Genomic DNA, 22,297 nt, shown 5'->3' with positions numbered 1-22,297 from the left:
TACATTAGATCAAAGCTTAAGTTTCAAAGATTGGCATAACTTCAAAACAACCTTAAATATCTAAACCGTACATTAATAAAGGAGAATTATCATTTTATAAACCTTCAAGCTGGCAGCACTAGTAAATGTCAAAAACTGAGATTTTATATCTCCCCACTACTCATTCCAATAGCATAGTAGTTCATGCACAAATGGCTGAACACAGAAAATACACTCATTTTCAAAATGAAAATAGATTCTTGATAGATTTTCCACATGCTACTGAGTTACTTTTCAATACAATCAATCCTCTGTACATAGTTGATAGTACAACATGATACACTGAACAAAAATACAGACTACAATAAGCTGAAAACAGAATACAAGATACAAATCATAAGAATGAGTGGAAGATATATAAATATTTATGCTGGTGGGAGGTAGCAAATATCTAATAGAATAGATGAGGTGTACACAAGCTAGCCCCGCCACCACCGTAATTACGGGGAAAAAAAAGATATATAGATGGCTGGCTTAGATTAAAGATGCAAAGGACTGACCCTGTGTGAACAAAAACCTTTGAGAGGGCTGATCCAAGCAAGAAATCCAAACTAGGTAAAGTAGATACTCCAGATCAAAAGGGAAGCAAGAGCAATAACTGATTTCTCTTATGTTTAAGCATATTCAGGATTCAGTGTCAAGGCTTCCTGATATATCATGTCTTTAATCTGCTCTTCTCCTATCCCTTGTTGTTCGAAGTCGAAGGAGAATGGAATGGGGCAGACCGGTTCATCAGCTGCATCATGGAGCTTTGCAAGGTAGGGGTGAGCTAATGCTTCCTCAACTGCAACAGAAGAAAAATACATTAGAGGATGAGCTTAAACAGGGGTGGCTCAATACAATTAGTGGCCTAAAGTGAAACTTTAATCAAAGGCCTATATTTTTCCTTTATATATATGTGTGTGTGTGTGTATTTGAAGTCTATTTTCTCTACACAAAAGGTAAACTTTTCGAAAGTAAAGGCTGGTTTCTTGCATCATCCCTCTATGTTTTTTGTTTGCTTGTGAGATTGATTCATCCTTGCTAAATCTACAAATAATATTAACTTTCTTCTCCATGTCTCCATTGTTTCCCGATACAAAAGGAACCGATCCAAGTCTCGAAGAAACAAATTATCACAAAAGATGTTGGTTAATGGTTACTTTTAATTGTTAATGGGGCCTAAAGCGGGCCTTCAGCCGGCACTGAGCTTAAAAGAGAATGATTGGAAGATGTTGCAGGAAGAATCTTCCTTTAGTGTGGAATTTGAAAAAATGAGCTCTTTTTACTGAGGAGGAAAGAATAATAAGTAACTGCCATAGTTTACAGTCTATTTTTCTTAACCAACCCCTTCTTTTTTTAATCATTAATTAATTAATATGATATTACATTAAGTCTTTCTTTCTGAAGGGGCTTGCAGTCGCATTAGCGCTCATACTAATGCAAGAAGGGAGAAAGTTGGCTTTGATAACGAAAGGCTTGATTTGACTAGTTTCAGTAAAAAAGATAAGGCAAATTGGACTCCATAGAGTTAAAAGTGTGAATACATTCAAGAGAAAAGGTATATTATGATTTTATTACAAAAAGATATTCTTTTGAGTCAAAATAGTTGATTATTCAAGCTTTCCGGTCTATCTTAAATATCAGTATAGACAGAGGCAGAGCCAACCTTAAAGCTAAGGGTTCGGCAGAACTCAATAGTTTTGGCTCAAACCCTGTAATGGTATCAAAAAATTCATTTACTATGAATAATTAATTATTTAGAACCTAGTGAGTAAAAAGGATTGTCAATCAGAACTCAAACTAAAAATTCTGACTCCGCCTCCAAATACAAATAGGGAAATTACCTGTAATTCTTCTAGTAGGGTCGAGTGTCAACATTTTATCTACAAGATCAATGGCTAATGCATTCACATGAGGGAACACTTCTGCTAACTGCTGGCGTGGATGTTGTGGGAGTTGCCTGATGTATCTCTTCGCATCTTCATTTCGGAGGAAGCTAAGATCAGATTCCGTTGGGGTGCCAAGAAGCTGAGAAAAATAAATGTAGAAATAAGCATTTGTTACTCACAAGATTACTCAGAAGGGAATGCTAAGTTGTTAGTTGCAGTCTAAAATAAGCTGATGTTAACGGTTGTTTAAAGGGAAGGAAAATTTTCCCGTTTGGACAACTCGAACAGAAAACATTCCACACCAATATAAACAAAGTATTCCGTCCGTTTCAATTTGTTTGTCTTAGTTTTACTGGGTACAGAGTTTAAGAAAATAAAGAAGATTTTTTAATTTTGTGGTCTTAAATTAAAGATGTGTCTGATGTACCAAAATACCCTTTGAATTTTGTGATCTTAAATATGTCAGGTAGGATGTTGAGTGTAAAGAGTTGCTAAATCTAATAAAGTGGCATTCTTTTTTAAACCGACTAAATGAAAGTAAGACAAACAAATTGAAATAGAGGGAGTATTTGACAATATTGATCATTGGTGAATTAATTTTCAGGAAGAAACTACAAAATCAAGTCAAGAATTCACATGGTAAAATGTCGTTCCATGTAAAAGCATGAAAAAAGTGTATCCTATTTTCTGTTATACATGTCTTTCATGAATCAGTCTTTACCTCAGTTAGCAAGCGTATTTGATGTACATGATCTTTTCCAGCGAACAAAGGTTTTCTATTCATAAGCTCCATGAAGACGCAACCCACAGACCAAACATCTATGGCAGCAGTGTAATCTGAAGAGTTCAACAAGAGCTCCGGTGCCCTGTACCATCTGGTTACTACATATTCCGTCATATTCTCATTCTCTAGGTTTGGCCTAGCAAGGCCGAAATCACATATCTTAAGATCACAATTTGAATTTAGCAAGAGGTTGCTTGGTTTGAGATCTCTATGAATAACATTCGCAGAATGTATGTATTTTAGCCCACGGAGGAGCTGATACATGAAGTACTGCAAAACAAAAAAAATTGAAAATTATTGAGAGAAAAAATATCAAGACACATATCAGATGGGTTTATAAATTTAAGTTGTTATTCCCTCTGTACCAATTTATGTGACACTCTTTCCTTTTTAGTCAGTCCCAAAAAGAATGACACATTTCTATATTAAGTAACAATTTAACTTTAAACTTCCCATTTTACCCTTAGTGATGATTTATAGTCACACAAATATCTATCCTGTTTTAGACCACAAGTAATCTTCCTTTCATTCTTAAACTTCATGCCCAGTCAAACAACTTCACATAAATTGTGGGACGGAGGGAGTACAATTTATAAAAACATTTGAGTGAGCAAGGGGTGGATTTACCTGGCAATGATCCTCTGATAAACCTTGGTTGGATCTAATTATTTGGTGAAGATCAGTATCCATGAGTTCAGTAGCAATGTAAACATCAGAAAACTCCCTTCGTAAGGGCGGAGGAATCACGTCTCTTAAACCAATGACCTGCCATGGCATTTTTGGTTTCCTTGATAAGCAAAAAGTATAAGGTACATGTACTAAATGAGGCATCCAAATTGCATCCCATTAAACCTCATTCTGTTTGGAATATAGTTCATCATTATGAAGTCATGTCTTCCAGAATTATGCAAAACATTGATATACAGCAGGAAATACCCCCCATATATGTGAAGGAATATGAAGTATTTAACTATTATATTACACTCTGAACTGTCCACTATATAATTGATCATAGTGCAATAGTGATTGTAAATTTTTTATGTCCGATACTAGGTAATTTGCATATTAAGACAACTGGAAAATCATGATAATTTACAGCTGAAAACCAGAGGAATTGTTTATTATGGGCTGTTGGAGATTCCACTACAACGAGGGAGATCAGTCGGGGTAGACTATATGAATCTTCTACATTTATTCACGCTATTCTGGTCCATTTCAGTCTAATACTAATCATTGTTTGCCTCACTTTTCCTATACAGATAACTAGTTAATCCCAACTATTTTACATATCTTGGTACTAGGGAAAAAGAAGTAACAATACTCGTCTGTAAAGCAATAATATGAGAATTTCACTCCTGCGCGGAAAAAACTTTCTTTCATTTATAATTCACCAACACCAAAAAGAATAGCCAACGTGAAAAAGTTACACAAGAAGACTCACATTTTCATGGTCTAAATGGCGAAGAAGCTTAATCTCGCGGAGCGTCCTCTTAGCATCCATGTAATTATCAAACGCATTGGCGATTTTCTTAACTGCAACCATCTCATTCAGCTCCGCATTAAACACCGAGCTTCACGAAGATAGACACACAAAGGCACTCATAATTAGTCACTCAGAGTCATAGCGAACCCAGAATTTAAAGTTAGAAGATACGTCACTTAATAAACATACATATTCATAAAATTTCTATATGCATAATATGTCAACGTCATGTGTATCTACTGCTTATTTACTAGGTCTGGACTATATTGTCAATACAAACCGAAAAATAGGTGAAAAAGTAATTTCATGGAACCCAAAGGCGTGGCACATAGATAAAACTACGAAATTTCTTTCCATTTACTAAAGCCTTGATCAGCAGAGCTACCCGTAGCTGTGTTGGTGGAAGATAACAATCAGTGGCAGATGTAGCCTTAGTGCAATGGGTTCAATTGAAATTATGTGACACAGTTTTCTTTTTAGTCAGTCTAAAAGAAGTATGACATATTTCCATATTTAGTACTCACTCCATTTCAATTTGTTTGTCTTTCTTTCTTTTTTAGTCCATTTAAATATCAATGTCTCTTTCCTTTTTTGGCAACTCCTTTTTTGGCAACTCTGTAAACATTTTGATACACTCTACATATCCTTAGTTGAAGATCACAAGATGCAAAAGTATTCTTTACTTTCTTAAAAGAGAGTAACAATTTAACTCCAAACTTACCATTTTACCCTTAATGAAGTGATTTGTAGCCAAGAAATTTCTATGATTTATTTTAGACCACAAGTTCTACAAGTCATCCTTTTTTTCTCTTAAAATGTGCATGCCTAGTCAAACAACTTCCCATAAATTGGGACGCAGAGAGTATTTCTTTTACAGGAAACACAGATATACATGTGAAAAATAACAAATATTAGATCTAAACCACAATTTTAAAACTACAATAAGTTCAATGCTAAAAAATCTAAAGCTGAAAAATTAACATTAATGGAAAAAAGAAGAAATGGGGTTGAAGAAAAAGATGTTTACCAGACAATTCCATAAGCACCACGGCCTATAGGCATAATAGGAGGACGATATTTGGTGGTGATCTCAAATAAATTACCAAAAATGTCATATTGAACATATTGTCCACCGTGTGTCAAGACTTTAGGAAATTCAGGGAATTGACCACCTGCTGCACCCATATTTGCATCAACCATTCTTGATTGAAGGAAAAACAAATGTAGGTGCCTAATTAATTACACAAGATCATGAAAGTGTAAATATGACAATATATAGACGATATATTGTTGATATATATATATATATATATATACAAAATATGTATAATTGGAGAGGAGGGTCAATGGAGGAATTACAGGAGAAGGAAGGAGGAAGGAAGTTTATGGGAAAGAAGAGGGGAAGTTAGGTGTACTAGATGCCAATTGACTGGAGATTTAATACTATAGTATATATACAAATACTACTTATAATCTATGGATTAGATTAGATTTTTGGCTGTTTTCCACGTTATATTTAGCCGCCGAGTCAACGGTCTCCTATTCACCTTTTTTTGCTACTTGCCAAGTCCTTCTGCCCAAATTATATTTTTACACAATAATTAGTGCTCACTTCGTTTAAAGATAACAAAACGAAGTGTGAAAGTAGCTTCCTATGAGAACAAGGGCGGAGCCACACCTATTCAAGGGTGGTCATATGAACACCCTTTATCGAAAAAAATTATCAGATGTCTATATTAAATATAGAACTTTGTGGATATATACTAGTAATGAACAACCTTTACATAGAAAAGAAGGATAGCCCAGCGGCTAAGGGTGTGCAAACTCTCGCTGAGGACGTGAGTTTGAATCCCGGCTGTGTGTTTTCTTCATGTGCTATTTTTTTTCCTCACACATCTCCTGTCCTAACATATGAACACCCTTGATGAAAATCCTGGCTCCGCCCCTGTATGAGAATTGAGCTTATTCTCAAAATCGCTTATGAAAATCGGGATAACACAAGACTATAATGTACTGGCTGTTAAACCTTATGTCTAACATATTTATTATTATGTGTAAGCAGTGATACTTTATTTCCCTTAAAAACCATAGTTCAATGCAGAGCACCACTGACTCTGGAGTAGAGATCGTTGTTTTACTAAGTGGAGGTTCAATGCAGAGCACACCTTCATTATGCATAATAGTCTCCCTTCAACTAAATTCGTGAACTCTTTTATAATCTATATATATAAAAGAGAGACATAGGCCTGGTGATGTGGCGCTATCTAAAACAAGAAAACACATGTATTTTTTTCCTTATTTTTTTGCCCTTTTTCTAATTTTCTCCAATTTATTGTTAATGGTGTTCGGCTAAAAAGATCTAAAAGGCACTTCAGAAATACTCTTAATTGCAGCTATTCCAAAAGGCACTTTGTTACCCCTCTTAATCACTTATCAGTTTTTGGCCTTTTCCCCAGTTTATTGTCTTCCTTGAAAAAAACCTATAGACACTTCATGAAATCCTTTTACTTACACCTATTCCAAAGGACACGTTTTACCCCCTTAATAACCTGTAACGGCAAATACGCAGGGTCACGCAAGAGTGAATTTACATCGCACTTAATATAAAATTACCAAAGAGATTGTGATTTACGAGTGCAAGCAAATGGTGCAAGTGATTCCAATAATTATCACTTCCTTGTAGAGAATAAGGATGAACTTGAAAATGGACTCCATGGATGATTTTCAAGCTTCATAAAGGTGGGTACTTCTGATAAGACTTGTGGCCTAATGTAACAACCCGCCCGGTCGTATTTAGACCCCCCGCAACACGTATATAAAAATCAAGTTGATTTGCTAAATGATTGGTCCACGGGAAAGTTTTACGTGTAATTTAGGTTTTAGACGAATCTCTACGGATTAAAAACTGTGGGGCCGGATATGGCCGCTTCGCCGCAGCGGTCGAAGAACCGCTGTAGCGAGACCGCTGCAGCAGCCGATGCGAACCAGACCCCGTTTAAAAACCTTATTTCGGGATTTAATCCCACTTTTCCCTCAAACCTTCTCTAAGCCGTCACTTGGGAGTATTTCTGGGCAGAACGCATAGAGACCTGAGCAAGGTAACCTTCTAACCCTTTTATGCTATCTTTTCTACAGTTAATCCCTCACCATTAGTTTAAACCTCTTGATGATAATAAACGTGGAGTTCTTGAAATTGTTCACACATTAGAGGGATGAAATAGGCAGCACAAAACCAGAAATTGGTGATTCTCTAAATCTTCATGTAGATTCTTATTTTAGGATGAAGAGCCAATCACGAATAAGGTTTTCTCAATATTTAGAGAATGGATTAAGTCTTGACTTATTGATTGGGAGCATGAAGGGAAGGGTTATTTCCCACGAGTTATAAAGACTAGTAATTATGGAGTCTCGACTACTACATATGCTTAAATTTGACTCTCGTTCTCAGGTTCGTGATATTTCTAGACCTCTCCGTCATAGCTTCCGGTTGGAAATGGGAAAGTGGAGATTCCATGGACGTTCGTGACAGCTATTCGGCATCGCGGTAGCTTATGGTTTACTTGAATTAGACTTTGATTAGTAAGTCGTATATATGTTATAGAATTGACGGGAGAAAGCATGATTAGGCCTTCGGACACGGAGTTTGATTGGGTATTAGATAGATTGATATTAATTGTTGAATTATGTGGGCTTGTCGCCATTAAGTGAGTAGTTGAATCAAGGTGTATCGTCGTTATGCTTGAGGGAAATATGGTGGTGTTTATGTTGTCAGGGTTGATTAAGTTAGAAAGTAGGGATTCGTATAAGCTGAGTTGACCACCATAGAGTCATGTTGTACCATTGGGCGGGGTGACTTGTGTTGTAATTGCATGTGTCTTCATTAGAGTATTCATGTCGTGATTTAGCCGATTTCATATTTATGTTATTAATGAGCTGAATTATTTGGGTTTTGATATGAATTGTGGCATGATGCCCTGTGATCTTGATATTGATATTGTTAACTGATCATATTTCATATTGACTGTTGGACTGGAAATACGTTGAGATACACATAGTGATAAGAAACAAAATACATATACAAAAGTCACATTGACAGAGGGTGAGGATGTGGCCTAGTTAAGAGCTCATGATCCGAGGTCAGTTTCGGAACGAGTGGTACATAGATGCCATGGGTCCCCTGCAGGTCATGTCTACTCGAAAAACAATACCATTAGCATGTATATACGGATGTGATACTATTATTATTGCATTGCATTGGAGTCATATTATTCTCGTGTTTGGTTGATGACTGAACTTATCATATCCCTGTGATTAGTTGATGGCTGATCCTGTTTGATGATGTTATTTTGGTTATGAGCATTTGTGGTTACATGCAATCTTCATGGCTTCGTTGACTCATGAGAAAGGGTGGTGTCGGAGTGATTCCATTTAGCATGATTCAGGTCTGGAAGTACGGTTGAGATACCATCGTTGGTTGTATAGCTTTTACTTAGTTTTACTTGCATTTGATAAGTGATTATTGACTAATGTCTGATGTGTGATGTTGTGCCTATTTGTTAATTTATGAGTCTGTTAGATTATGGAGGAAAAAGTTAAGGGTTGTTCTACCTAGTAATGGTTGGTACAGGGGTTGATGTCTTTTCTATATTAATTGTTGTGGGTTAGCTGGTCTAGGAGCCTATCTTGAATATAATTGTTTGTTGTTTGTGGCCCTTACTTCATGCTGTTGCGTTGACATGGTAAAGGAATTTGAGCATGTTTATGTCGGAACTGTTTGAGTATGGGTAGGATTTAAAAAGGGTGTTGCGACTGTACTTATCTGTTTATTCTGATTGATTCTATATCACATTGTGTGAACTAATTTTAGTCGGCCTATGATGCTTATCGGTACGTGTAGTGTACTGATACCATTCTTGCTACACCCTTTTCGGGGTGTAGATGTGTTTCAGGTTATGGCTTGAAGGTCTCGACAGCGGAAGTGGCATACATCTCCCTACAGCTTCTGCTTATCTTACTCCAAGGCAGAAGTGTGTCATTTTATTTTGAGTTTACTCCTCTGTATTGTAGCAACTCTTGTACATGTCTAGACTAGGTCCTGAAAAATTGTAATTTCTAAATTTATAAACAGTGTCATTTGTGTTTCTATACTATTGTTCATCATTTGCCAGTTATTAAATTATAAAATGAGTTTAACGAATGATGGGATGGTAAGAGTTCGCCTATCTGGTGGGGTAAGGCACCTGCCCGCACGAATCGTAAATTGGGTCGTAACACCTAATTATCACGACTAGTCATTCGTTGATGTATCAGATTTCTTTATTAGTATTCTTAAAAAGAAATTCTCAATTTTTGGCCTATTCCTTATTTCAAAAATAAAAATAAAAAAAATCCTGCGCTTTCTTACAAAAAAGAAAAAATCATAGTCGGGTCTTTAACTAAAGAAAAATGAAAAGTCACGTGTTCATTGTTGTTATTTCCCTCAGTCTTTTCCTCTTCTTTCTACCAGCCACGATTAACTTTTGCTCCTCCTTCTTTGAGGATTCATATCCATAGCGATTAATACCGGAGTCGGAAGGAACAAACTATCACTGATTGGTTTACTAAACTACTATAAAAATGAGGCAATACTCCGCTCTTAAACAAGGTGTCCGATTTTTAACTGCCTTTTTTTTATCTGACTTTGCCGAAATTGAATCCACCATCTTTGTTAGAGTGTCAAGGAAAATTCTTACTGGATGTGTTTGTTCTTTTACTCTGTAACCATTAATTACTCTCAAATGTAACAAATATCTTTCTAAAATGTTGCCTTGGAAAGTTAAAAAAAAAAAAAATCCTTTTGCCCTCTGTCTATTCTTAATTTCCTTAACCTATGAATTAATGCTCTTCTCCTACTTTTGCTCTCTACAGTTTTCTTTTCTTTACAGGGGGTCTACAGTTATCTTTTCTTCATTTTTTTTTATGTGCCTTTCGAGCAGTTGAGACAAAGCCATCATAATTACCATACTTGAGTCAAATTTGGTCCAGGTAAACAATTTTCAACTGTTACATAGAGTCATAGATTTAGTGTTTTTTTTTTTTTTTTTTTTTATTGGAACATCTCTCTTTATTTTATTTTATTAGTTCTTTATATGCCTTTGATCTGACATGATAGCACAAACAACTTTCAGAAATTCTTCCCAGACTCTCCTCAAGGCTCTGTATGAGCTTATGTCCCAATGGTTCTGTATAAAGCCTAATTTTTCATATATCTGATATTCTTGGTTTAATATTATTGACAGGGACCGTTTTCAACATATGGCAAAAAAGGAATTATAGCATCTTTCAGGACAAGCTGAGAAGGCCAGCCACGATCACAACTTCACAAGGTTGGTAATACAGGAGATATTTTGTAGAGCGAATATGACGACTAAGTTATGAAAAGCATTACAAACTATGAACTTCTACTCGAGTAATGTAGAAGTTTGTTTGCAAATGGAGCTGTGTAGCCAGGCTAAGAGTCCGTTTGGATTGGCTTATAAGTTGCTTATAAGCTTTTTTCAACTTTTTTGAGTGTTTGGCTGACCAGCTTAAAGTCATTTTGTGCTTAAAATAAGCACAAAAAAATAATTGGGCCCATTTGACTTAGCTTATCTAAAGCAGCTTATAAGCTGAAAACAGCTTATAAGCTAAAAAAAATAAGTTGGGTAGTCTAACTTATTTTTTTTGACTTATAAGCTGCAAACAGCTTATAGGCATAAGCCCATCCAAACAGGCTCTAAGTAGAGTAGCAGTACAGGTCCATATTGGCCAAAAGGTTTTGACAGTTTTTTCCTTTCTCTTGAGTTGTAAATTTTGATACTTAGCTACCAAAAGAAAAAAATTACTGTAACAAAATATTCACACTTTAATGAAAGAATAGTCTCAAGGATGTTTGTTATCTTATATAACCTTTCATATTCTATTATTTTATGGACCGTTGCAACTTTTCAAATTCATATTTATGGAGGAGGAAAGCATCCTATAATCTTCATACTCGGTCATGCTTTGATTTTTTTTTTTTTTAATGACCATGCGAAGCGCAAGCATGTATACTAGTAATATATAAATGAGTGGGAGAATGTTGGTGTTAAGTACATTTTAATATTAAAATAATAATATCAAAATTGCATTATTCTATGTTAGTGGTTATAAAGGCTAGATAGTGGCCATTAAATTTTGGTGTAACTCATGTAACAACTATTCATGATCTAGAAAGTGGCCATAACTCTTGTAACCACAAAAAACATTATCTCTCATGTTCTACCTTACTTAATATCTCAGTACTTCCTAATTTAATCTATATAAGAATTTTACACCTATAAATAGTGGTGTTTCTTCCTTGTATTAGAGTGTGGAAAAAGTATAAAAAATAGTGTTGGAGTGTGGAAAAATGTTGTAATGTGCATGAAAAAGTGAGGTTTGAGTAGTGAAAGAAAGAGTTGACAGAAATAAATGTATTCTAAGTCTCCAAGTAATTCATTACAAAAGAGCGTAATTTCATGTTGAAGGTGTTCTTATAGTGGAGCTTTGGACTCTTCAACTAGTCCGGAGTTATTCGAGTCACACAACGTTATCGGACTATTGTATTCCGGAGGTGACAGCAAGAGTTATATTGCTGGATCGGTGAAGATTATACTGCAGTGTGCTTGAATATCCTTAAAGAGAGCGAGATATCCACCCTCAGCCTAAATATTATTTATTTACTATTCATTTTATTTTTCAACCGTAATTTACGTATATTCACCAACATATAATATTCTGAAATCTGAGTAAATTAATCACAAAAGTCATGAAGAGTAGTTAATAGTGCATGTACGACTCATTCTATCTTAGTTAGGAGTAAAATGAGCGAGAATGGAGTGGACTCAAAGCTAAATCACAAGAATTCTACCCAATTTATCGGACATGTGAATTATATAGGTTTCACTAGGAGTCCCTTTCCGTAAGTAAGTCTTAATTTACCTCAAGCTACGTGCTTAAACTCAACTTCTTGTGTTCTTCAAGCGATTCCAACACTTGATTCGCAGTTTACCTGACATTCAGGTTCAATATCAGTTAATACATGTTAAGACGTTTTAAACTTTTCTCATAACTTAATCAAGTTACCATCAATGAGGCAGTGGTTTGTATAATTCATGGTTTAAATAATTCATTAGTTCGTATAATATGTTTTGTATACTCTATCATTGCTCGTAAAAAGAGAAATAGTTAGTTTTATCTTTTTGAAGAAATTCTAAGTTGTTCCAACACAGAGTAACAACGTAATCAGAGCCACAAAGTGAGACAAGGCTGAAGACATGATTTGTTCAGGCAAGGATTAAATCTGAATGAAGAAGAAGAATATAGTCCTAGAACAGTTCAATGAAAGACAAAGAAGAGTTGACCAGTTGCAGACACAGAGACATACGGATACATGAAACAAGTTTGACAACATGTTATATCTCAGAAGCAGTTCAAAGGCAGATGCAGAATGAAAGAGATTAGTGAAACAAGTATATGAACATGTTCCAGCTCAACAATGCAGATAATCGGAGATGGACGAAATAGGTTCGTGAACATGTTCCAAACAAATCTTGTAGCAACAAGATTTTGTAGCAAAATTATGGAAAAAACTTGGCGGTCAAGTATGAAAGATTCCTTTCCATATTTGTAGATATTAGTAAGCCTCCCACATGTACAAGGAGCGGACTCAAAAAGGAAAGAATCCAAATACTACACAAACTCTATTACGTGTCATTACGACTAGAAAAGGGTTATGTGTTAACCGACCTGCGAAGCTTCAATGTTATAAATACCTAGGTCTTTTCAAGAAGAAGTTTGTGCACCCAAAAATAGAGAATCCAGAAATTGAGCAGGGAGAGGATTTATCCATTATATTCAAGAATCCGGGGTTGCATTTTGAGTACAAGAAGAAGGATTCAATGAGGTGTTCTACTAAATAATGTTTTCCAGTTCACAAGTCTAGATATCTTGTATTAGGTTGGCTATCAAGTTGTATCTTTATCATCTTATTGTAGAAGCACTAAAGCAGTTACAAGTGGTGTAACTTCAAGTTAGAGTTTAGCTTGAAGATAGCTTGCTAGTCAGAGGGGTAGCAAGGCTGAGATAGGAGTTAGATTAGAGAGGTTGTAATTGTAACCTGCAGTTGGCTCAGTTGCAATGAAGTTGTTAGGGGAAATCCTACAGGTCTGTAGGTCGTGGTTTTTATCAACTTTTGAGTCGGGTGGTTTCCACGTAAAAATACTGTGTCACTTACCTTCATGTTGATTTTTATTCTGCAAACACGTCCGTAGAATAAGTTAGGTAATGTGTTCTGTCCATAGGCAAGAAGTAGGTATATATTGGGACACTTAGGTCGTGGAAAGCTAACAGAAGATGGCAGCAAAAGAGCAAGATACAAAGCAATGGCGCATTAAATAGTAATGCACATCGAAGAATAGACAACTACGCAATTACCTTATAATACTACTACTAAGAATTCGTGCCAAGTAGGCTAGCCCCTACCTCTCCCACCTACAGTAAGATATCACTCGACTACCTACTATCTTTCTATACTAATTCACGATCTCCACACTTTCTTATCTAGGGTCATGTCCTCAGTAAGTTGAAGTTGTGACATGTCTTATCTAATCACCTCCCCCCAGTTCTTCTTCGGCCTACCTCTGCTTCTCCTAACTCCTATGATAGCGAACTTGTCATACCTCCTTACTGGCGCTTCGTCACACCTCCTTTTCACATGCCCAAACCATCTCAATCTCGCTTCCCTCATTTTGTCCGCAATAAAGATCACTCCCACCTTTTCCCGAATAACTTTGCTCCTCATCATATATCTCCTAGTATTCTCACACATCCATCTGAGCATCCTCATCTATGCTACATTGATCTTCTGGACATAGGTATTCTTGATTATCCAACACTCTGCTCTATACAATAGAGTTGGTCTAACCACCCCTCTATAGAACTTACCTTTAAGCCTTGGCGACACATTTTTATCGCAAAAAATACTAAAAGTGAGCCTCCATTTCACTCACCCCGCTCCAATACGATGTGCGACATCCTCATCAATCTCCCCGTTTCCTTTAAAATGGACACAAGATACTTGAATCTTCTTCTCTTGGAGATGACTTTCGCATTAATATTCACTTCCACCTCCGCCTCATGCGTTTCGTCACTAAACTTACACTCCAAATACTCTATTTTAGTCCTGCTTAACCTAAAACCTTTAGACTCTAGGGCCTGTCACCACACTTTCAACCTAGTGTTAACTCCACCAAGTGTCTCGTCAATCAAAACTATGCCATCAGCGAATAGCATACACCACGACACCTCCCCTTGAGGATGTCATGTCAATTTCTCCATCACTAAGGCAAATAGGAATGTGCTAAGGGCTGATCCCTGATCCAATCCCATCACGACAGGGGAGTGGTCTGTCTGAGTCCCCTCACACAGTTTTAACCTGTGTCTTGGCTCCATCATACATGTCCTTGATAGCCCTAGTGTAAGCCACAGGTACACCTCTATACTCAAAACATCTCCAAAGGACCTCCCTAGGAACTTTATCTTACGCCTTTTCTAGGTCAATGAAAACCATGTGTAGGTCTCTCTTCCTGTCCCTATACAGTTCCAACAATCTCTTTACGATGAATAGCTTCTGTAGTTGACCGCCCAGGTATGAAATCGAATTGGTTCTTGGAGATAGATACACCCCTCCCCATCCTCATCTCTACCACTCTCTCCCAGACTTTCATTGTGTGGCTTAGGAGTTTGGTACCCCCTCCATTCTTCTGGCATTTTAGCAGTCCTAAGTATGACATTAAACAACCTATTCAGCCACTCCATACCTGCCTCGGTCGCGTTCTTCCAAAATCCACCGGAATCTCATTTGTCTTTATAGAAGCAACAATTAAAGACAAAATACATACACTTCTGCAAATGTATAAAAGAACGACAAAGTTTATTAAAATTTTACTTGGGTTCTCTGCTCAAATTCTCAAAGTCCAAACACGCAGTTCAATTGTATTGTTAATTTTGTATTCAAGCATATGTCTAATAATTACGAATTTGGAGATGAAGGAAAGGAGGAATCCATCATAATTTTATGTGAGAGAGAGGATGATTTAGGAGAGAATTGTTAGTTTTATGATTTTAATGATGACAAATTGTTGTGTAGGTACCAATACTCAAAGGATAAATCAAATGGATCGGATAAACAAGCCCAATGGACAGCAGGAGTTCAGTCGGCTGAATAGAAGGGCAAGCCCAAGTCAGTTGCATAAGGAAAGGAATTAAAAATAGACTATTGCGTATGTTTGGAACAAAATCAGTTTTATTCAAGCATTTAAATCAGCACAATCATGGTGAGTCAAGCATCAAATCAGATCTGCTATACAAGGAAACAAGTACCACTCCAACAAGGCAAATGACGCACAAGGAAAGCAGCTGTACAATCTTTATTTCTCATCAACAACGTACAAGAAAAGAAGCATCTGCCAACCAGGCTGGTATCACAGAAGGAAAGCAACGTTACAAGACTTAATGAGCTCTTGCTTTATTCTTGGAAATTAGGATCCTCAATATTTCTAATTTACAAAGATCAATTCTCTTGGGTTGACATCTCTGCTGAAAAAGATTCTAACGGCTAGTTGATTTGAAAACTATATATTCAAGACTCTAGAATCAAAGAAAAATATACAGTCGTCTCATACTCTCAAGTTCTCTGCTTTACTTTTCACAAACATTTTATTCTTGAGTGATATAGTGTAAACAAAAAAGAAAGGAGAGATATAGAATAGTTTGTGAGGCATTGTATCAAAAAAGAATTCGAGTGTTTGAGTATAGACGTAGGGGCTCCATTCAAACAAACCATTGTATCAAAACATTTACAAAGAGCTGCTGAGAACACCCTTGCAACCCAAGGGAACTGGACTATGATTCACATTGAATATGAACCAGTATAAAATATCTGTGTCAATTTTATTTCTGCACTTTTATTACTGCATTACGATATAGTCGACTAGTGTTCTTAGTTAGTCGACTATCTGAACGAAAAAAAGTTACAATTCACCCCCCCTCTTGCACTTTCAAGAATAAGGGTAAAATAAAAGGTTGTTGGTTAATATATTTTTAGCGGACTGAATTAAGTGGCGCGAGTCTATAAAATACTTAAAATGGGTACCTTTTTGTTTCAAAAAAATTTGGCTTTAAAATAAAAAATTTATGTAAATAAAATTTAATAAAAAAACCACTTAAATAGGTTGGGTAACTTTTTAAGTGAGATACCAATAATTGAGTGACTTTCTAAGTGAAATACCAATAGTTGAGTGACTTTTAGATTAGAAAAGGCTAAATACCTAGATAGACCCTTAAAGTTGGCAAGTTTTGTAAGATGGACACTCAAACTTAGCAAGTGACCAGATAGACACTCGAACTTGGCAAAAGTGTGTCTCTTAAACATTTTATGCTGACGTGGCAAATGGTATCTTCTGCACGCGCATATGAGCGATTGAGCAACTTTAGTTGTGATTTCTTCTTTCTTCTTTTCCACATAATTTCTTACGTGTATTAATGTAGTTGATCTTTTACATTTCAATATATTACTTAATGTGGATCCTACAGTTTTCGGTTACTTCTTCTTTGCAACTCCTTCCGTCTCAATTTATGTGATATAATTTAACTAGGCATGAAATTTAAGAAATAAAGAAAGACTTTTGAATCATTAAGCATAAAAGGTAAAGTTTAAAAGTTAAATTATTGTCAAATAAGAAAATGTATTTTTTTGACAGACTAAAAAGAAAAATATATCACATAAATTGGGACAGAGTGTATTATATTATCATTCTTCTCCTTCGATCATTAGCTTCATGTTTTTCATTTTTACAAAGATCAACTTCTTTTTCATACCAACTTCTTTTACATCATTAGGTTATTACTATATCACCCAAAAAGCATAAAATTCAAGTAGACTATCGAATAATAGGGAAGAAAACTCAATAAAACATAATTAATACAGATAAATCTTAGAATTTATTCAAGTTGCATATTGTAAAAATCAAACATCCCTCAAGAAATGGGTATTTCATTTTGCCTTTATCGCATTTTCTTTACATTTTTTTCTAATATTTTTAGTTACATTTTTTTTTTTTGAAATTACATGTGTCATTTAACAATTGATCCACTTAACACATTTGAAGCAATTGTATTTCACGCACTTGGGCATATGTACACGGATGTCCAAAAGACACTCTTTTGCCAGGTTCGAGTGTCTATCTGGTCACTTGCTAAGTTTGAGTGTCCATCTTACAAAACTTGCCAAGTTTAAGGGGCTATCTAGGTATTTAGCCATTAGAAAACAATATTGAGTGACTTTCTAAGAGAGCAACCCTTAATTGAGTGGTCATTTGATATATTATCTCTTACGAAATATTTTATCAAACTTAATGTGTGTGTCTATACTTTCTTATAATTTGTTTGGTTAAGAACTTCTTTCTGAACCAGTACAAAATTCCTTAAAACAACAAATATTCAAACATTTCACTCAGATTCTTTTTTTTTTCAGAACGGTAAAAGATCGCCTTTTTAGTTTTTACCAATGTGCTAATTATTTTTCCATTAAATGTGACATATTATGAAGAGTAACTCGAACTCCCTTCGTCTAGCTATTAAACAAACTAAGATTTCAAATATACGAATAATTAACATATTTAGTAAAAGATTCAGATGTAAATCCATTTAAAAATAAAAAATAAAAAATCATAAAGTGTACACCAGCAAAAATTATATTGGTGGAGGACCATGTTTAATATACTAATAGATCTTTTTTTTTGTTTTTTAATTTATGTTCGACGGATCACTATCAGTGTATAAACTTTTCACATCATTATATTAAATTGATTTATATCAATAGATAAAAGTCTTCAGAGAAAATACAATATAGTTCTCTTGATCATGATATTGTTGTTAATGTAACTTAATCCATTTTTTTTTAACCAACGAAGGTTGTGGTGGAATGGATAAGATTCTTCTATCTTTAATCAGAGATTTCGGATTCGAATTAAAAAATTATATTAGAGAATAGTTTTTTCTTAAGTGAATCTTATGCGATACGAATTCAAATTAATCGGAACTTCAACGTGGACACCAAACTATGGGTGAGAACAAAAATGAAACTTTAAATTCCTTTGTTTTTATACAAGTAAGCATAAAAGTAAGCGTGCCTATTTTTTGACTACATTTGTGTGGACCAAGGCGGCTTATGCTCACAAGCACAACACAAAGAAGATACTTCTAGTAGTAATGCTTTCCTATTCATCCACGTTTACATCGTACAATTGAATACTCATTCTCTATTGACACACTACCATAACTTCTAATGTTGAAGATTATTAGTAAAAGTTTTTATGAATTTCGTCTCCCCTTGAGATAAAGTAATCCACTAAACTAAACTAAAAAAAGTATTACTAGTATTTGGAATTTTGGGACTTTAGATTAAAAAATAGCATTATAACAAGTTATGACCATAGGGTGTAGCTAGGTGATTTTAAGTCAGAAGTAATCGGAGTCAAATGAATCATGAAAATTGGTTCATATGAATTACTTTAGAGAAGGAAGAATGAGTCAGAAAAATAGTATTTTAATAAGCAAGACTTTATTGAATCATATACACCCCACAGGTCAAACCTAGGATGACACATCAATGATAATTAGAACCATTCGACAAGTGAGACTCTATAATTGACTTATTCAAGGATTATTTAGTATGCCGTATGCGCTATGTGATTTATTGATTAAAAAGTATAAATTTTATGATATGATGCTCATCAAAAATAAAATCAATTCTTTGATAAATAAACAAAATATGTTCATCCTTAAGCACCTTTACTACGAGAAGCAAACTTGCATAACATACCCTCAAGCACTCTATTGGCGGGATAATAACTAAATTTCCAAGATGTAAAATGATTGTTTAGTAAGGATAATTGTACTTCTTAAGTCAGTGTTATATCCTGTTTTGTGTCGTGTAGGGCCCATTTAAAAGGAGAAACACTCTCTGTCGAAGTTTGTTCATTCCCAAGACTCAACCTGAAACCTCTGATTAAGAATAGAGGGATGTTATCCTCCATTGCATCACACTGTTGATGGTTACAATTGATATCGGCACTAGCACAACAGGTTTAATTATTCATCATAGTATTATCTAAAAAAATACAAATTTCTGAATAACCTAATTCCAAATGAAACTGTGAGTTATTTATGATCAAATGGTACTAGTACGGGGAGATATCTAAGCTCTATGTATATTCTTGACTATTTCGTAAGATATTTGCTTCCCTCTTTTTATCTTTTAAGAATTAATCTAAAGAATCGCTCATCCAACCACTTAAATTAAAAATAGTCATCGAATGTATAATGCACACATATATAACATCAATTTATAATCTATGTATACTGACTAAAAAAAATAAACAGTAAATCCGACCAATTATTTGTACAAATCCTTTTTTTAGGGGGGGGGGGGGGGGTGTGGAGGTGAAGGGGGGTCTAAAGGGTTTTGTTTGTTTGATTATAAAACGCAGAAGTTTGTGAAGGGAAGGTCTCCAAATTGGTCTTTCTATTTTGAGAAAGAATATCTCATTTACTGAAAGAAATGGTCTTCTGCATGAATGCACCGACTATGACCAGTTCAATATTTCTGGTAATAGTAATTTTGTGGAGTCCAAAATAGAGGCATTACTTCCTGACTTTTACGTCACGTATTTAACGCCAAAACGTTAAGGCACATCTCTCAACCGTTTCCTAAGAAATAATATGATCGTTCCTGAGTGTGGAAATACAAGTTGGATTCAAATACATGTGCCCTTTACTTTCTTGTTTTCGAGCGTTCCATGATTGGAGGATGGCGCCAACCAATTGTATGATTCCCAATTAGACTAGCTCTCCATCTTTAATCAGAAATTTTGATTTTAAATATTAAAATTTAAAAATGGAAAATTTACTCTGATAATTGATTTTAAAATTCTAGTTACAACTATTAGGGATATTTGCACTTAACTATGTAACATGACAATATTTTACCAATTATAGCAAATTAATAAAATAGAAGGTCACTTCATTTTAGCCACTTAAATAGATATAAACCATTACCTCCTTCGTGTCTATCATTGCTTTCATCTTCATTCTTTTCATTTTCAGAAAAATTTGATTCTCTCTAATGTTTCTACTTTTCTTTCTCTAAATTCAATACAATTTCCATCAGTGTGTGTCGATTCTTCATCTTCTTCTCACTAAACCTACATTGACAGTCTTTTCTTACTCTCGTAAACTTCATCCCCAACATAATACGATTCACTGTAGGGAAATGTTTCAATGAAATAATTCTTCTATTTTTTTAGTAGAGAATACTTTATACATTGTTATAGTGGAAGTAATAACGATTAAGGTGATTTTTAGTGATTGGTGTGGTGGGTTTTCTGGTTAGTGCTTCGGTGGTGTAATAGTTATATGTCGGGTATATGTTACTAGTATGACTGCAGTGGCGGAGCCAGGATTTTCATCCAGGGGTTCAAAAATTCTAAAAGGTAAATACACGAAGAAGTCAGGCGGTTCAACATCTACTATATATACATAACAAAATAATTTTAACTTTAAAAATACACTGTAATTTTTTGCCGAGGGGGTTCGGACCTGGAGCCAATGTGGCTCCGCCCTTGAGTATGAGGTGTGTATGTTACTAGTATGTCGGATCGGGGCCGGCTCAACATCCTCGATGGCCTAAAGCCAAACTTGATGAGAGGCCCTAACTTTTCTTTTGAAAAAAACTTCATATATATTTTTATTATGAAGTCTATTTTTCTAACCGGTGCAATTAACATTAGTAATAATTAAGTTTTCTGTTTCCCTTTTCAGGTAAAATTAGAACCCTTTTACTTTTAAACACTACTCCATCCATCGTTGCGGCAAAAGTACAATTTTTGGTGACCGCATTGAGCTCCTGTCATCTTGTATGCATAGAACATGAACAAATATACGGTAGTTAACTTCATGTTAATTTCCTCTAGCTCCACTAACACTAACAATTTTTTCATACGAAGCTATCTTCCTTTCACCAATAACTCTTGTAGTAATAATTTACTTACATCGATGTCCATCTTTTTTATCTCAAAAAAAAAAAAAAAAAAAAGCACTACTCCATCCATCCCAATTTATGTGATGCTTTTCACTTTTCGAGAGTCGATTTGACTAAATTTTGAAGCTAAATTAAATTAGATTAACTCAATATTTTAAGATTAAAATTTATATATTTGAAAGCAACATGATGTATTATAAGTTACAACTTTTCTCTTATCAATTTGGTGAAGAAATACATCTTTAAAATGTTAATCAAAATTCATGCAGTTTGAATATTGGGAAGCGAAAAGTCATACAGTAGGACATAGGACTGAGAGTAATATATATATATATATATTTTAAAAACAATTCATGAACCTATTATTATTGAAAATGGGCCCCCAAAAAAGCCATTGCTTTGGCTGCTTTACCATTCGGCCGGCATTGTGTCGGATGTATGTTACTTGTATGTCAGGTGTGTATGTTATTGGGTGTGGAATGAGTGTATGTCTGGTGTATGTGGAATGTATATTAGGTATATTTTTTTTTTTATGTATATTTAGTATTTGTTTGTTGTATGTAATTGTATGTCTTATGTTCACTGGACATACACATGACATATAAAATACATATAAACGATATGCAAAATACATAAAACATCGTTGCATCATATTATTGGAAGTGAGTATTTAATAATTTCATTTACTGGTTTGAAACTTTTGGAGTGAAATAGATCATCCATTGCTGGACTGCAAGTTCACTGTTGTTGATTCGGAAGTAGTCTTGCTCTTTTTTGTATGGGAATGATTTTTGCATTGTTATGGCGAATGAGTGGTGGTGACAGTCTCGTGGTGGAACAATGGCAACTAGGATTTGTCAGAAGAGAAGATAGGAAGAAAGATAAGAAAGAAGGATCTCCAAAATTCTTAATTTTCTGGTATTTATTGGAAGTTGTATATATTTTTTTTTTCCAGGAAAGGGTCAAAATTGCCCCTGAAC

At 34.9% G+C, this 22,297-nt stretch overlaps 1 protein-coding gene across 1 annotated transcript; it reads right to left on the bottom strand.

Annotated features, from left to right (window-relative positions):
* Positions 1-217: 217 nt before the first annotated feature.
* On the bottom strand, positions 218-5,587 carry LOC132605928 (mitogen-activated protein kinase 3). Its single transcript, XM_060319208.1, has 6 exons — positions 5,205-5,587; positions 4,136-4,265; positions 3,322-3,459; positions 2,632-2,964; positions 1,866-2,049; positions 218-823 (listed from the first exon to the last, which is right to left on the bottom strand). The coding sequence occupies exons 1-6, from the start codon at positions 5,375-5,377 to the stop codon at positions 654-656; spliced, it is 1,128 nt and encodes a 375-aa protein (XP_060175191.1). The 5' UTR covers positions 5,378-5,587; the 3' UTR covers positions 218-653.
* Positions 5,588-22,297: the final 16,710 nt, after the last annotated feature.

Source organism: Lycium barbarum, chromosome 8 (assembly GCF_019175385.1).
Source record: "Lycium barbarum isolate Lr01 chromosome 8, ASM1917538v2, whole genome shotgun sequence".
NCBI lineage: Eukaryota > Viridiplantae > Streptophyta > Magnoliopsida > Solanales > Solanaceae > Lycium > Lycium barbarum.
Note: the sequence above shows the minus strand (reverse complement) of the source record. Positions and strands in the feature narration are given on the sequence as shown.

Bases quoted from the DNA above. Each gene is read 5' to 3' on its own strand.
- LOC132605928 (XM_060319208.1), bottom strand. From the start codon at position 5,377: ATGGTTGATGCAAATATGGGTGCAGCAGGTGGTCAATTCCCTGAATTT. The intron at 2,050-2,631 runs GTAAAGACTGAT...TATTTTTCTCAG, and splicing joins AAATACGCTTGCTAACTGAG to CTTCTTGGCACCCCAACGGA. The intron at 824-1,865 runs GTAATTTCCCTA...CTTCTGTTGCAG, and splicing joins CCCTACTAGAAGAATTACAG to TTGAGGAAGCATTAGCTCAC.